At 34.3% G+C, this 17,968-nt stretch overlaps 1 protein-coding gene across 1 annotated transcript in view; it reads right to left on the bottom strand.

Moving 5' to 3' along the window:
* The window catches only part of Ds (dachsous), a 282,118-nt gene that overhangs the window by 261,211 nt on the left and 2,939 nt on the right, over positions 1-17,968 (bottom strand). Inside the window, exon 2 of the mRNA XM_049840337.2 lies at positions 11,532-13,278. Within this exon, the coding sequence (XP_049696294.2) occupies positions 11,532-13,235 (1,704 nt within the window). The 5' untranslated portion in view covers positions 13,236-13,278. The remainder of the gene's footprint in view (positions 1-11,531; positions 13,279-17,968) is intronic.

The raw sequence follows: 17,968 nt of genomic DNA, 5'->3' as shown, positions 1-17,968 counted from the left end.
ATTCTCATTCCATCGATGAATTCAAAGAGAAAGATCAGATTCTAGCGTTTGAAAAATACTCCCACGATATACATTTTTACGATAGCTTGTAGCACATAAACATCTAATCAATCCCATAAAAAGCTGCACAATTTTTAAGTAAATCAAACCTCTAAACAGGAAAATGCATCAATCCCTAATAGTTACACCGAACCAATAAATAAAATAAATCATTTTTTCTTCAATAAAAAAATGCGCAATAAAACATAAATCTATCAGAAATGGAACGCAATTAAAAAATATAAAAAGGTACGCTCCACATGCGACCGGCGGACTAGACACTAGTCGAACGACTTTTTTCAAAATGGCCGCGACTTTCCCGCCTTGCGCAGACGCTGACAACATTGGACACGGCCCTCCACGTGCGAAGTCGAGTAAATGATGTGTTGGGACTCAGGATTTATAGGGATGCACCTTCATTTTATTGTTCAATTGATGCTACTGTGCTATGTGGCAACACCGTAAAATGACAGCCATATTTGTAAATAAAATGTGTCCATCTTCATTCATTTCTGAATATACTTAATAGATGCAAATCTGTGATTTGTTATCGTGTTTATTGCATATTTTGATAGAAATATTATTTTATGCTAATTCAGAATCCAAATCGTCAAGGTATGGATAGCCGAAAAAATAAGCGCTGGAAACGTTTCAATCAATCAGTCCATTCCACGCATTATAATGTCACAGTTAATGTGGTAATTTAATATTATAATTTTATGTCCTGCGAACGTTTTGTATCGTTTTTACTTCTAAATAATCGATGCATATTATTTAACTTTTTACCACGAGGAAATCGCTGCTTTAATAACCTATCTAAATAATAATAATTATGATGATGATGATCATCGTATAGCATTTATTGCAGTCACAATTTATTTGATACGCAGGTACTGCTTTCCCGGAAGCATGCTTTAGCACCTAAGATAAGCTTTACCTTACTTAGACAGCCCACTTTTAGCTAAACACATTAAAGGTAATAAACTTGGCTATCTGCATAATACATGCAAAACAAGCTTCCTACTGCAACTACATTCAATCAAGTGATCTATATCCATCAGTTTATCGAACACTCACTTATTTTGACTAATTTTATTCGATTTATTCGATCACAGAAAAGTCAGCGCTGCATTTAGTTTTACGACCGATTTTCAATCATCACAACAGTTAACTTCTATCTGAGGAATAAATTGTTGGACATATTTTCTATTCAATAGTTGGCCATTAATCGAATAATATTATTTCCGATTTCCAGTGATATTCAACTTAATATGGGCATTTTGTTAATTCTTATCATGCATGACGGAGAAAAACTAGCTCCATATTATAAAATAGCAACCAGTGCTGTGACACCCACATTGTTAATCGATAACGTTAATTAAAAATACGAATTCACACAGCCCTAGTCAGAGCTAGGAAAAAACATCCAATGCACTGTGGGAATGTACCTCGTAAGACAATCTTTTTGCTATATTGAACGATGGTTAAACACACCGGACATGCGTGGAAATAATATGTATGGAACTCGGTGATGCTTAACTTTGAAATATATCGATAAAACTATCGATAAGTTTGGTATGCTCTATATTGAATACAGATCTAATGCGTTCCTGAATAGCTTGATAGAGAGCAACTAGCAACTTTTAAATTACTTTTTATTAAATAAACAACTAAAAAAAAATTTTCAGAGGGATTATCTTTCGAAAATCCCTTCTTGTTTATAGATAAAATTCCCAAAATGTCAGTGCGAATAGACCATCTGGCATATCGTAAAATAACGTAAGCATAACAAAATGGTAAACTTAGCACAATTTTCAACGCTACGACTGCAAAATATCTTTGGGTACATGCATGTTGGTTTAAGTATGTCCTTTTCTGTTAAGTTAAGCAAAGTAAGTTGACTTTAAATGATCGTAACAGCCCAAGCAGTGACAGGTTACTTTCCCATCTTCTACACTACCTCTGTTATTATATACTTAAACACACACATAAATAATTTCACAGATTACACGAAAATCTACTCTAAAATAAACATGTTAAGGTTTCATTTGCAATGCACCGTAAATAAACAACTATAGGTCGTGATCGCTGGAATAGCAAGATTTTGAATTTTAAATCGAGAACTTGATTTTTTTTATAAACAAGAATGTACGAGCGACAACTTTCAGCCAACGTTAATGTAAGTAATCGCATACTTATTTACATTATACTTTGTTTATACTTAAAAAAAAATAGGTAGAAAGGACTTAACAAAAAAATATCACAGATTTATGAAATTGATTCCCATTCAAGATCATATTTATCTAAAGCGATAATCTCGGTATTGATACTCCTCTAAAATAAAAACTGAAAGCTGCAGTACATATAAAATACTAAGTAAATTAATGAGTCAATCCACGCGCGATCGATCAAAGACGTTCTGGGCTCGAGGTTTTATAAAAAAAAAGTAGAAAATCCTTTTATTAACATCAATAAAGCGTTGAATATTCATTGAGATGGGATTGCGTTTAATTACTACAAAGTACCTTTCGTGTGGAGGTTGACAATCTTGCAATCAGTGATGAACGCGATAGAAAATGAGCGTTGACGTGACTGACATAATAGGCAGAATGAGAAAATCTTTGCCTCGGAATGTTTTAATCAGTACAAGACATTCGCGGCCATTTTTAAACATTTTTAATCATTTTTTCACGAAGCACATTTAAGTAATCAATTTAAGCAATTATAGGCTGTTAAGTAATGCGACCAATCGTATATAAGCAATATATCGTCCCCCGATTATTATTACACTATTAATAACGAGTGATAATGAAAACCCGCATTTTGTAAAAGGTCAGAAATAATTACATCGTGCGGAATTGACAAGTTGAAAAAGAATTGTGTGGAGTCGATAATTTATACATTTTTTAAGATAATGAGTTCCATATGGTGGCTCCTACCCCAGTAATTTACTTATATTTTAAAGTAATAAAGTTATATTTTATTAATAACTTTCGTTATTATATTAATAAGTTTCTCCGTTGTATGTTATTTTTCCTCTTTATTCAAAGTCGTTTCATTTCAAAAGTGTTCTCATTTCACTATAACAGAAAAATAAACATTAAATATAGGTAAATAATTTAATATTTTTATATTTATTTGTCTGATATTATTCAATAAAACTCGCAATACAGTAAAAATGGCTGCCGTAATAAAACGTTTTGTGAATTTTATTTTGTTGCTTCACTTATAATGGCGAATAAAAGCTTGTAAAAAGGAGTCTACCCGAATGAAACCGAACTACTTGTATGTACATAGGGCATAAAAGTTTATTTTAGACTTTTATGAGATATTATATTACCTACTCATAAAACATCAATTGTTAAAACGGTAAACAAATACTACATAAACCCATATTGAGTGCCTGAAGACCTTATAGAATAACTTCAAAACAGACTTCACGAAAATAGTACTTACACAATTTCATAGTACTACTCCCTTAAGTGAGTACTTAGTCTTTATAGGTGTAAATCTGTGTGCTAGCCTACTTGTGTTCAGTTTGTTTTTTGTTCAGTTTGTTTTTTTTTCTTTCTTAATTTTATATAATAGTTATCATGTGATAATGATATTTTTTATGACTTATTGACTTGTTTTGTATACATTCTGGTTCTTCAAACCTTACAGACAGACATGTGTTGCTGGGGAGTTTGTTGCGCCACTTCTTCTTCCCAGCAAAAACACATAGGAAGTGGTGAAGGGCGGGCGTTTTTGGGGGCTGTCTTTTGTTTTTGACGTTCGAAAAGTGCTGATTTATCAGCCTAATTTGAATAAACGATTTTGAGTTTGAGTTTGAGTTTGAGTATAATCACCCAAAAAGTTTACAAAGCATAAATTAGCCATTGAGAATATCTTCACTTTTTTACGACGCCATTAGAAAACTAGGTGCATATTTGCAGTTCGAACTACCAACCATACAAGGTTTGGAACCGATGAATATCCAAAGAAGTGCCTTAAAAGCATCTCGACCACATTCGTTCTCGATTACATTTTTCCACATAACTTGAGGAGCATTTAAATTAAATTTTCATTAAGATCGAGTGGAGACACTGAGAACAATTTAATGTATGATTTTATGACGCGTAAACCCCGGGCCGTAATGTGAGCGGCGAAACAAGAAAAATACTTTACGATAATTTAACTCGAAGTAATAGTTATAGGACTACGTTTGCAGCTTATTAAACTTTATATTAATACAAGCTTGCTAGTTAAAATTTTATAGAAATAGAAGATGTTATTATGTTGCTAATTTCCGCTTCGCTCGGTCTCTGACCAAACCTTACCTTTAAAGGTCGCCGTAAGTAAAAATACTATTTTAATTATCGTATTTTTAATGCTATTAAGACACAAATAGTTGGTTGTAAATGATAAAAATTTAAAATAATTTTATTTGTGAACTGGCCACACACAACGAGGGTTATTATTATTCTTTACGTGAAAAAATTGCATACCATTAAATTCGCAAATGTTTTTTTTTTTAGTACAAAACTGCATTAGTATTAAGAATGCATAACATCATAATGATAAGTCTCCAACACGTGGCCCTAAGAATAAATAAATATATTTTAGTTAAACATAAAACTGATAAATCGAGTCTCATTTAATATCGAACGTATTACATCCATTAACATGAATAAACTCTCAACATCGCAAATCTCAGTTTAAATAATTACAATTGAAATCATTTCATAAGCAAGAAAATATGTATTTAACATTCACAAAGCTATAATCATCCTCCGAGCCTTTTTCCCAAACTGTGTTGGGGTCGGCTTCCAGTCTAACCGGATTCAGCTGAGTACCAGTGCTTTACAAGAAGCGACTGCCTATCTGACCTCCTCAACCCAGTTACCCGGGCAACCCGATACCCCTTGGTTAGACTGGTGTCAGACTTACTGGCTTCTGACTACCCGTAACGACTGCCAAGGATGTTCAATGACAGCCGGGACCTACAGTTTAACGTGCCATCCGAAACACAGTCATTGGTGTCTAAGATATACTTAGAAAGTACATACAAACTTAGAAAAGTTGCATTGGTACTTGCCTGACCTTCACAAAGCTATAAATGGCTTGCAATTAGCGAAATGTCTATCACGTGTGCACGCAACGTTATTAACGAAAAACTAATAAATAACGTTATTAAGAAACGGTTACTTACGTTACAAGTTACGTTTGGGTGCGTTCGTGATGAACGCATCCAAACATGCCCGCTGATATCGAAAGAGAAAATAGAAAGTTACGTAATAATTCAGCTGATTGCTTTAATTGCAGTTAATAACAATCATTAGCGAGTAATCGATTCATGAAGTTTTAGTTTCACTGTTTTTAGACTTGTTCGCTGTAATCGTTATGATTTTACGATCGCATTCCTAACTGAGCATGTAGTGTAAGCTGAAGTTACACTACTTGAAAAACGTTCAGATATAAAGCCAGTAAACGAATTTAAAAAATTATAAGTAAAAGTTTCGAAAAAAGTACAGCAATATAGAGCGCCATTAAAAAAGTAACTGTCAAAAGTGACATCAGTCAGCAACCTCACTTTTTTAAAATATGTAAAACTTTTTAAATATTCAGCCAGTGCTATTAATTGTAAACTCGTCTGGAAGCCTTTCGTTTATAAGTTTAGAGTAATAAATTAATTCTGTTACATAATTAGCGGTATCGCGTGACTGTGAACCATAAGAGAACTTGTCCTCGAGTGTTTAGCAACTATTTAAGTTTTGCCCCATCCGATTTATTGAGAGGCACTTAGTTTTATTACTGGCTGAATACAGATAAAATTAATCGGACATAGATAAGATAATGTAATTTTAATTTTATAGTGAACTTCAAAGAAGCCTTTTATGACAACCTTTTCCTGCATACCGCCACAGATTAAGCCAGCATAACGACATTTGCACTTTATAAATAAAAATGATATAAAATTGAATATTAAAACCGCAATAACTCTACGTCTATCATAAAACTTAAAAAAAGGAAGCCTGGTACAGATTAAAAATAAAAACGCATTAATTACAGATAGACCATCGACAGATACTTTAGAATTAAAACATAAAAACATTCACAAACATTACATACTAATAATCTTATTAAAACAGTACATTAGTGAGGGGACCGAGCAAAAATGTCGATACGCTCCTGATGCGCCTACGCACGCAATCAAGCGGTAACCATGGCAACGCGTACCGGAATCCAATATGGCCGCCCCGTCTTATCAGGTTATTGGAGGCCCGCTCAGTCCCGCTACTGAAATATGTAGAGAGTAATGTAATAACAGACGTATAAGGTAAACCCTACGTTGTAATCAATTTCACATAAAATCTAATAAAAAAATTATAGGTGATTCAAACGCTTGTAAGGAGGTTTCGAATGAGTCAAACTACTTTTTATAATGTAAGCTTGTGAGACATCAAACTGCGTGGAACGACACGCTTTCGTTGGCCTTTAGTATTATTTCCTCTGGTTTAAGACTGATGTTCAGCTGTGATTGCCACATAAAAACTAAGATCTGAAGCTTTATTTATAGTTATTTTTATTGCGGATAATATAGGCGGTAGGAAATCAATAAAGGAAGCATTAGCTCTTACTCTTTCGAACGCTACTAGTAGCATTACGCTACTATAAATTTTCCAGAAGATAGAATTCTAAAGAGTTTTACAGTCTGCTATCTCACTGTAAATGTTTTTTTAAATAGAAATGTTTGTTATTTTGCAAAATATACACTATAACAAATCAGGCATAAGAAGCTACTAGGTATAAACAAAATGCCTGATCCCCTGATTATAATTTGAGTGACCCAAAACTCGTGTTTGAAAACGCCAAGTATAATTTAAAGCCCACATACCTACATTTAATAAGTCTAATCGCAGCCTAACCTGTACTTATTTACTATTAAGTTGTTTAGTTACTTGAAATACTTTGTCAAGGATATTGTGTATCTTAATGCATTGTATTTTAAATAGAGGCCATACAATTATAATATAAGAAACCTATAAACCTCTTTGGTCCAATTTTATTTTCAAAAAAAAAATGGTGCAGAAAAAAATTGGCGCCAAAAATGACAGCTAACAAAATTCTAGCTAATCTGTGCCCACAATACAAACAGAGAAAGTAAAGTTTCTTTTAATCGAGCAAAGGCAAGAGTCAAAGTTCATTTGTCTGCCTTTTAGCGGTACTTAACCTCTATTAAAAGCGAAACACATAGAAGTTTATGTAAATAACCAAATAACAATCGGCTAGTCGTGAGCTCGTGACGCCGAGAGGCAGGTGACGAAAAACGCAACAATTCAATTGTGCATTCGGTATTTAGAATTCATAGACTAACATCTGATATGGAAGTGAATTGTGATAGTCTGTGGCGCAATGCTCGTTATGGTTTTGTTTAATTTTCTGCTTAATTGGTCTGAATATTGATTAATGGAAGGTGTTTCTGATAATTTTGTGGCTGTTCGCTTGTATTTGGGCTGACATTATAATTTGCTATTTGTAGTTCATTGAATTGTAAAATGAAATGTGGTCCGTATTTTGCTTCTGATTTTCTCATAATTGTCTATTGTTTAAGGCAAGGTTTTGGACAGAGTAATTTATTTTTTTAGAACAAAGCAGAGGCAATAATAATAAATTGAGTCAATGTTCTCATTTATGCTCCATAGAGAATGTAAGTTCAATCATAAATTCAACCACGAAATCACGGTATTCGCTACTACTTTGCTATAACAAATTTCGCAGCTGTAAGTGATACGTTTTCATATTACATTATTTATCTCAACACCTTGATATTAAACCTCTTTTCATGTAACGGTGAATTTGAAAATAGAAACGCCATTTCGGAATAGGCACACGTGCGCATGCGTGGCTTGCGAATCGCTCATTGGCGGGAGCCGCGGGCCGGCCGTCTTGCCCTGGACTGTTTAATTTTCAATTTAGATCGCAATTTGCGATGCCGCTCGCCGCACGCCCAAACTGGCATCACTCCATACGATAGATTTATGTACAACCACTTATAAATATACGTGGAATATATTAAAAGAAATTAACTCGTGTAAGTTACGAGCCAAGCCCGAGTTTTCAAGATAAGAGTTAATGAAAATTGAGTTTTTTTTTCTTCTGTGGACAAATTCGTCAAGTGCGGGTGTGGCCGGCTGAGATAAGCGGAATTGATCTGTCCGCTGTAACTAATTGGTACGGAGTTTGCGGACTCCAGTTTATTGTTCAAGTTTTTCGACAGGTCTTTTTGAACGAGTACAGTATCCCCGGTATTTTGTTAAGATAACGTCGTTTTGAAATTTTTCATTACAGATTGCGGGAACTTGACTAAAACCTCATTACTAAAGACGCTCACACACGAACAAGGTTCCATTCTCAGTTCACTTAAGTACCTAATACTCCATACGTAACTATTCGGTAGAAATAAAAAGAAACCTAATACGCGCCGATATAGAGAAGTAATAATGCAATTCTACTATTTTATGGTTACTTAAGAGGCTAAACGGCGTGTTAACACAGAAAGCGTAATATAAAACTGTCTTGAACACATTAACTTTGAATAATGCGCTGTATGTATGAAGGAATATGTTTTTAAACCACAAACGTGAATGAACGTGTATTTCGTAATAATTTTGTAACGGGATAAACATAATTTCTTGTCTCTCGCATTTTCTTAAGCTTTTGTTGAGCTTCGCTTATAGAAACTCGTTCTATGACGTACGAAAGCTATATAAATTGGCTGTTTTTTACACAAAACGATTATCAGTTATGACTTGGCATCTTTTGGTAAAAGCTTTTTCTTAAGTTTACTTAAACAGGCAAATGTTAGAAATTAAATATGGAGTTTTACGACTTTCATGATCATAGGGAACTATAGGTTTTGATTTCCTATACAGATGTAAGGGAAATACGACATAATAAATGGCCATTTTTTTTTTGCACAGCCCTAGAGGCCTGCAAACTTCAGTAAAAGTATCAACTTCAACTTTTTATCATCAACCGATTTTTGGAAACGTGCAAATAGTGTGACTTTTCATAGGTGACTGCAAAGGCCTATGTGAAATAAAAAGATTTTGATTTTTGATTTTTGATTTTGATTTCCTAAAAGGCAGATATTTCTCAATGTATGGTCATCTAATCTTAGGTATTTACTAGTTTATGAAACACGAGGTTTAACAGACAGACAGATTGACATAGAAATGATTTAATAAGGTTTTCTTTTGACTTTAGGGACCCTTAAAACATTATAACAGTAACCCATAACCCTTTAAAATGACTACCACATAGAAAACAGAATGCAAATTACATCCAACCTTATACTTATTCTTTCAAAACGAGTACAAGCAGGGTTATCGAGACATTACTGAAATACTCTGTTATTTTGTTCACAAATGCCCATTTGAGACCTACTAATGTATGTCTATATGTCCCATTTTAGCATATATGGACTCGTAATGGAGTACGTATGGAATCATCATTTGTAAACCTTTGGCATTTCACAAAGGTTGTACAATCAGGTTCAAAAGTAGCTTTGCAAAATTGAAATTTTCAACTAAAACTTATCATAGTATTCATCTTTTTTTTGAAGTTTAGGATATTCAGTAAATTTTGGCGTTTGTGGTGTTAAGAAATTATGAGCCTTTACGTTGTCAGGCACATCGGTCTTACCAAGAGGAATCGGGTTGCCTGGGTAACTGGGTTGAGGAGTTCAGATAGGCAGTCGCTCCTTGTAAAGCACTGGTACTCAGCTCCATCCTGTTAGAATGGAAGCCGACCCTAACATAGTTGGGAAAAGGCTCGGGAGATGACGTTGTCAGGCTTTTTTGAAAATATTGATTTGTTCAGCTACTTTTGAAGCTGGTTGTACTTTAGTTTATAAGTGGCAAATTGTTAGTAATCAAAGACTTTCACTACACGGATTTGTACGGGGTGTCCCGTTTTGGGAAAACATTGGTTGCGTTTGTGAATTAGGTCACAGTTTTATACATGGTAGACTATGACTTATGTAGCTTTTTTCCTTGTCATAAGTTGGTACCTATATAAAAAAATTGAGAGAAAAGTTTCTTAGGTGTATCTTTTTTGTTGGTTTAAAAATGAAAGTGTTGGTTTAAAACTGTGAGTGTAACTTATATTTTTGGAAAAAAAGTCTATTCTCTTTTTACCCGACTGCCAAGAAACGTTATGAGCTATCTATGTAATACATATTCAATCAAGACTGATCCAAATTAAAGAGGGTTAGTAGATGTGTAAGCTACACAATTAAAACTTTTTAAGAGGCAGTAAAAAGTACTTCTTACCACATCTCTTAGCCTGATTAAAATCCGTAAGTTATTAAGTGTAAATTACGGAAAACTATCCGAGTATAATACTAAGGTTTTCATCTCGAATTTCCCTCATAACGGTGTAAAGTAGTTAAACTGAATGTAACTACATCCAGTCACTTTCCTTTATGTAGGACTAGATTTCTCGAGTGGAACCAGTAACCGATTGTGTTAGAAGCTGGATATGGTGTTTGTGAAAATACTTAATTCACTTGCAATGGTAAAAAAGTGTTCTATGTGAAATGGAATTATTACTTTGGAAATAATTGCATAAAATGAATATTGTATGGTAACTTATCAAAAAATAACTGTTGAATTAGTTCAAAAAAAAGTCGTTAAGTTACACAAAGAAACTGTCAAATTAAGAAAAACGTACTCCACATTAAAATACTTAACATTTTTATGCTACTGTCAAAACTAACTTTACACAACAATCTGTTTTTACGATCGTACTGTAATTGAATTGAAAATGTGTCATTTACAATGTGACAGGGAAATAATGCAAATCCTAAATAGAAATTTTGACAGGTAAGAAAGTTTCAAAATAATGCGACAAGGGATTTAAAGATTATGAATTGATTAGTATTGGTATTTATACTGGACGAGGTAAATAACTTTTGTTAGGGTATTGTAATTTAAAACTTACGATAACTTTAATTAGAAAAATCTAAATAATCTCCGAACATCAATATTAAAGGGAAACTTGGAAAATTATCAAATTATGAAAACGCAGTCAAATTAAGCTATTCTCAACATAAGAGCATCGACATTAACGACTGGCTTTCATATTAAAATGTTCTGTGTAACCCGAACTGTCATAAACTGGGAGTAATTACCTCCAGTTTTGCATATTTCTAATGAGGAAAAGCCTTGCAAATTCTCACTAACCGCTGTAAGCCTTTCATCATGTCTGACACACATTTGATCTATGATATGGCAAACTTAAGCATAAAATCCCGCTATAAAGTATTTAGTAGATGAATTTATTCATAGTAAATGTTGAAGCTAAAATACGGCTGCTTGAATTCTGCAAAATGTAGGTTAGGTACTGACAGCGTATCCATCATAAGGTTTTATGATTATAAGAAAACATGAGACAGACACAAGTAAACTTAAGTAGTAAGTAAAGTACTATATTATTCTAAGACTCACCTTTAAAATACAGCTGCCGACAGCTTCGTTCTCGGACACGGTGACATTGTAGAATGACTGGTCGAAGATCGGCTCGTTATCATTCACATCTAACACTGTCACTATTAACGTTGCAGTTGAGGACAATGGAGGGTTTCCACGATCCTGAGCGACCACCGTCAACCTTGGCATGGGGTTGGTCTCACAATCAACACGAGCCCTCGTCGTCACTAGCCCTGATCGCTCGTCAATAGCAAACCAGTCCGACTGCGGAGTCGGCAGCAAGGAGTAACGTATCTCTGAGTTCTCTCCTTCATCAGCATCAGCAGCTGATACTTGGACCACAGGAGTACCAGGCGCAGCGGCTTCAGGCACGCTGGCTTTGTACTCCGATTCGAGAAACACTGGTGCATTGTCATTAACGTCAGTTACTTTTAGGCTAATGATCCTAGACGCGTGTAAGGGAGGAGATCCCTTGTCAGTCGCTACCACATTCAACGTGTAAGAAGAACGAGATTCACGATCCAATGGTAACGCAACTACTACCAAGTAGATAATGTTATCGTGAGTCCTCAAATCAAAATGACCATCCCCACCGCTCAACGTAACGTTAACGTTTGCATACTCGGTTTTGGAATCCGGATCATGAACTGATATCCTAGCTACAAATTCATCTAGCTGTGCTGACTCCGAGATTTTTGGTGTAGCATCGTCACTTAGGAATATAACGTCTATTGTGGGTTGGTTATCGTTAACATCAGTAACTCTTATCGACACAAAAGCTGTCGTTTCCAATGGCTGAGCACCTTTATCTCTTGCAACAACTACAAGTTCATGTAACTCCTTAGTTTCAAAATCTAATGCTTTATTTACAGTGATTTCACCCGTCTCCGGATCAATTTTAAACATGTTCTCCTTATCACTCTGTCTTCTGTTTATCGAATATTCGATTAAACCGTTTTCACCAGAGTCTGAGTCAGTCGCGGATACTTTAAGAACAGGAGTGCCTACAGTGGCGTTCTCCGGTATAGTTGCAGAATAACTACTTTCAGCAAACACAGGTGGATTATCATTAACATCTAAAATAGTAATATTTACAGTCATAGTCCCTCTCAGCGGTGGCGTACCACCGTCTAACGCTTCTATCACTAACTGATAATGGTCAGTTGTCTCTCTGTCGAGAAAGCCATTAATTTGTAGGTCCAAATAAAGGACCCCATCTCTTTCTCTGTGAGAAGATAATCTGAACGCATTGTCAGTGTTTCCAGATACAATATTGTATCTTTGTGTGTTGAATGCTCCTAAATCCTGATCTTTGGCGGGGTTTAGTTTTCTCTTCACGTCCCTGGGCGTGTTCTCTGAGAACTCAACGTTCATGACAGGGGTGGGGAACGTGGGAGCGTTGTCATTCTCGTCCAGTACTCTGACGACGACGCGGATGTTATCTCCGCTGGCGGGAATGGCGACTAGAGCGTATCGGTCCCTGTTTTCCCTGTCTAGAGGGCCTCGTGTTCTGATCTCTCCCGTGTGGGGGTCTATTCTGAGGTCGTCGTTGACGGCGCTGCCGGGGACTGGTACGATGGTGTAGGGCGGGGCGGCGTCTGGTAGCTCGTCGCCGAGGTGTCCGACGAGGGTGCCGGCGCGGGCGTTCTCTCGGACGGTGAACTCTCGCACGTGCTCCGCCGCCGCGGTCGCGACCAGCAGGCAAGTGATCACGCGCCACATCGCGCGTTCTTACCTCTCACCGCACACACATTGTCACTAACACCTGCGAAGGAAAAATACCAATTTCAGAACATTTTAAAGTTAAAGAAAAATTATGTGGTTTTATAATGATATTGAGGTAAGCAAGTCAAGTATAGGTCAATGCCAACGTATTGAAGACACATTTCATTTTCTTATGCTGTAATGAGCTCATGATGTGTCACTAATTATTAATTAACAATGTTAAGTATAACAAAAAAAAGGAAATCATCTATCAACAATAGACTATCACACGCCTTCCCACGCAATAAAACAAAAACAAGCATAGAGTAAATGTGTCGCCACACTGGCAATACGCAGTCGATCACTATTTTTACAAATGGCAACATTTCACTATGTCTATTACCATCGATTAGAACTCCCAGAGTCAGTCCGCCAAAGGAAAATTCATGAATGATGCATACTCGGTATAATTATAACATATGCGGTCCAGACGGGTTTCCTTTTCGATAAGTGACATTATTTAGTTTTTGCTACACTAGTTTACAGTATTCGTAATCATACGTATGAATATTTATATGTTTTATATCTAACTTCCCTTGGTGCATTTATGTTGTAAATTATACTGGTTGAGTTCCAGCCTGGAAGGAGTCTAGTTTTTATTGCGCTTGTCATTTTTTTTGTGTTGCCAGGATTTGTTAAGCTTTCATGAGGTTTGAGATGATTGATTAAACCTGTTTTTTTATCAGATCTAGTCGTTTTGGTAATTAGACTTAAGTTATTGGACTTTAATTCAGTGTTACATCATTACGTAAGTACCTATATCTGGTTTTGGTTCCTTAATTTTATAATCATTTTCATCAACACAAGATTTAAAATAAGAATCTAAAGTTCGCAGTCTTAAAATCGAATCGAAACTTAATTGTTCTTAAAACTTATATGCAAGGTCACGAATCGCCATTTTTACGACCCTGCTTATTGCTCAAGAAGAACCCGGTTTAATCTTCAATACTCGGCTATTGTTTTATATCTTAAGAGACATCCTGCTACATAATATATTGTAAGATATAACGTAATTTAATTTTGATGACGGGACCGTGCCATTGGTTGTCGGTAGTTATTTTCTATTATTCTATAGTTTTTTTTTACCTTCTTCAAGAATATTAAGTGAGTTAATATTTTTCAAATACATATTATGCTTTAGATTTTGTACATACGTGGTTATGTAATGTCATACCTACTCTTTCTATGTACACCTTCAAGTTGGTAAAGCCGGAAGGATATTTTATATAGCTATATCTACTTTTAATTAAAGAGTCCGTGGACCTACCTATTTAGACTTTCCTAGCTAAAATCTGTTTCTATTTTCAAATAAACCATTAGCTAAATTCAAATATTTAATTTGCACTTTATTGTAGCTATATAACTCAAGACAAATAAAGACTGAATTTATATTAATTTGCTAATTAAGACTGACTGACAGACATTAAAATATGCATCGCTGATGTCATTACTAAAACTAAGATTATTAATTGCGTATACTCGTCATGTCTAGCACTAATTAAATCTTAATGAATGTCATAAAATTATCGGTGGGAAATAAGACTTATTTTAATTATTTTTACCACCAAGGTATATACCTACGCTTCAAATACTTATTCATTTAAATTACAAGAGCTAACTTCGCAGCTACATAAACATACAATTTATTATTGGGTATGTACACATAATATATTTATTATATTATAATATTTACATTAATTTTAAAAATTAAAAATAAACTTATATATACAACTTAAAAGTAATGTAAACTGTACACATAATGATTAAATAATATCAATAATTAATATTATGTAGTTAAAAAATATATACAGGGCAAAATAGGGACATAATGTCAAAAGCTTATAAACTTAACAAACACAGGGGTCTATAGCGAAGAAAGAAAAACAATAACTAAGAAATTGTGTTTTTTAAGTACTTTTAAATCAGCAGCAAAATACCAACTCAAACTTATATTGATCACAGAAAAATTAAATACATAATATATAAAATATACTCAAACATTTAAACCATCATACAATCCATAAAAATATGCAACACCACGAAATCGAATACACCACTATCCCAACTAAAGGAACGGACTTTAAGTATTTTTTACCTGAACCAAAGTACCTGGACTCAAACTAAGGGATGCTTTCAACAAAGCCAACACTTGTTCTATCTAATAATATTATTAATAGCGGATACTGTTTGTTTTACCGCACTTAATAGGATCGATGAGTTTTAAGGGTCGCATGATATTTGACGGAATATTAAAGTAAAAAAGCTTTGAAATATTTCTTGAATATTTGGAACTTACTCATTAAAATGTTTTATGTAACACAATTTAATGAGTATCTAAATAATCCTATTCAATAAGATCTATGTTAGTAAACTTATTTTAATTTATTTAATGGTAACTTTCAGCTTGAAGAGCAAGATTTTGAAAAGTTTTGAAATATTTGTCACAAGCCGACTTATATACCTTTATGCAAAGATAAAATATCCAGTAGGTACCTAGCTTTTTACTAAAAACTAAAATATGTTTTCGTTATTATTTCAGAGATTTTTTTAATTCACATTAATCAACCTTTCTGCGTTATAAATAAGTATTTCCTCAGATTTTCTCCTCATACACTATGTAAAGTACAGCATACTATGATATACAAGTTATGCAGTTATATTAAAAGCACATTACATAGCTATCGCAATCCGGATCGCATCGCTAAGCTGGAATTGATCGTAAAAACTGCGGTTTAAAGCCCGCTAAATGTAGAATGTATATGAGAACTCAACGCGTTGGTCCAACTAGCTGGTGCTCGCGGTTTCACTGACTTCCAGAGAGAACTGTCTCCCGCAGCTGGATAGAATGAGCCTATGTCTTTTCTTGAGCTCGGGGCTATCTATGTACAAAAATTCATTTCATTCGGTTGAATGGTTTTGGCGTGATAGTGCGACAAACAAATAGTGTTCTGTATAGTGAATTTTAAGAAACACTAGTTTTGTGTTTTTTTTTTTTTTAATCTTTAGTCGTGACTGGTATTGGTGTGAAAAGCTAATGGTATCATTTTAAATAAAACAAGGATTGAAAAATTGTTTTTTGAAACTGTTTTATAAAGTAAAGTGAAAAGTAAAAGTTATATTTTTCAAAACATTTATGAATTGAAAGGCTTATGAAATTATACAGAACAATATTCAAATAATCACCAACTTCTCAAAACTGTACAAAAACCAGCTCTTTCTAACCGAATTAGCGTCAACAACGCTGCGCATGCGACGAACGCGCGGCGGCGGACATCAAAAATTCCGATTTTCGGGCGTCAACACAAACTATGCAAGAATGAGTTATATCGGGACCGGCAGGCAAACCCGGGGCGTTTTTATGTCAACTATGCGCTTTTTTGAAACAAGCCAAAAAGTATTTTGAGACACCTTGGGTACTGAAAATTTTTGAGATGCACAAAATATTTGGCAATTTTTTTTTTTAGTTTGGTGTGATAATTATCATTTGCCTAGCCTTTTCCCAATGTTGGGATCGACTTCCAGTCTAACTAGATGCAACTGAGTACCAGTGTTTTACAAGGCGCAACTGCCTATCTGAACTCCTCAACTTAGTTACCCGGGTAAGACTGGTTGTCAGGCATACTGGCTTCTGAATTCCCGTAATGACTGCTAATAATAATATGTAACAAATTCGCTAGATTTTTAATTTATAGATAATTTAAAATGCTTAAAACTAAATGGACTAATTAATATGCATCAATATTTTGCAATAGTCAAGCCAAATGTTGTAAAAACGCCGTGTCCAAATATATTCACTGCCATTTTGTGAGAAATTAATATTAATTTTATGCATCGACAAATAATAATATTTTTAGTCTTGATATTGATCTTGACTGAGTTAACGATTCTTTCATAACATAATAAATTACATAATATACCAAGACACCAAGTTATGATTTAATAGATTTCTTACTTCATTAAGTTTATTGATCATCAGATATCCGAAATTTTAAAAGATGTATCGGATGAGTAGTTTCTGAGATTAGAGTATTAGACCAAAGACAAACTCTCTCTGCCTGTCACGCTTTAACGTAAATACTATTGAACTGACTTTAATAAAATAGCGTAGATAGATAGTCTAAAGCTTGAAAAGGACCCATGTATTCTAACTTTTAACCGTGTCTTGGGCCAAGCCGCAGGGAACATTTAGTAGTTTTAGAAATAACTTCTTACTAAGATGTAATAAAGGTTATACATAACTTCTAGTGCAAGCAGTAAGTATACTTTAAAGGCTTTGAGTTGCTTAAATAAAATCTTACTTGTGAATGTATGACAAACTAAAACTCAAACTGATAACACAAGAAGAGAACTTCAAAGAAACCTAACAGTATCAGTTTCATCCCAAAACAGCACTTACATGATTGCATTTATCCATGTCAAAACACAATAGCTTACAATGACCATTGGGTCCCAATATACACATGTAATACATAATACAAGGTGTTACAAAAGTAACGTAAGAAATGTCCAAGTGAATCCTGCAAATTTTTTTATTTTTAATCTTTGACAATCCTGAATCCAGAGATATTATGTAACATCTACATATGTACAATCAGTAGTAATTCTATGTATAAAATTGTGGTGAAATAACTGACTGTAACGTTTATTGTTTTTTTCTTTTCAAATGGTATTTTTTCAGGTGGAGCTTTAAA

The sequence above is a fragment of the Helicoverpa armigera genome, chromosome 13 (assembly GCF_030705265.1).
Source record: "Helicoverpa armigera isolate CAAS_96S chromosome 13, ASM3070526v1, whole genome shotgun sequence".
Lineage (NCBI taxonomy): Eukaryota > Metazoa > Arthropoda > Insecta > Lepidoptera > Noctuidae > Helicoverpa > Helicoverpa armigera.
The sequence above is the reverse complement of the archived record's forward strand: the minus strand, read 5'-3'. Positions and strand labels throughout refer to the sequence as shown.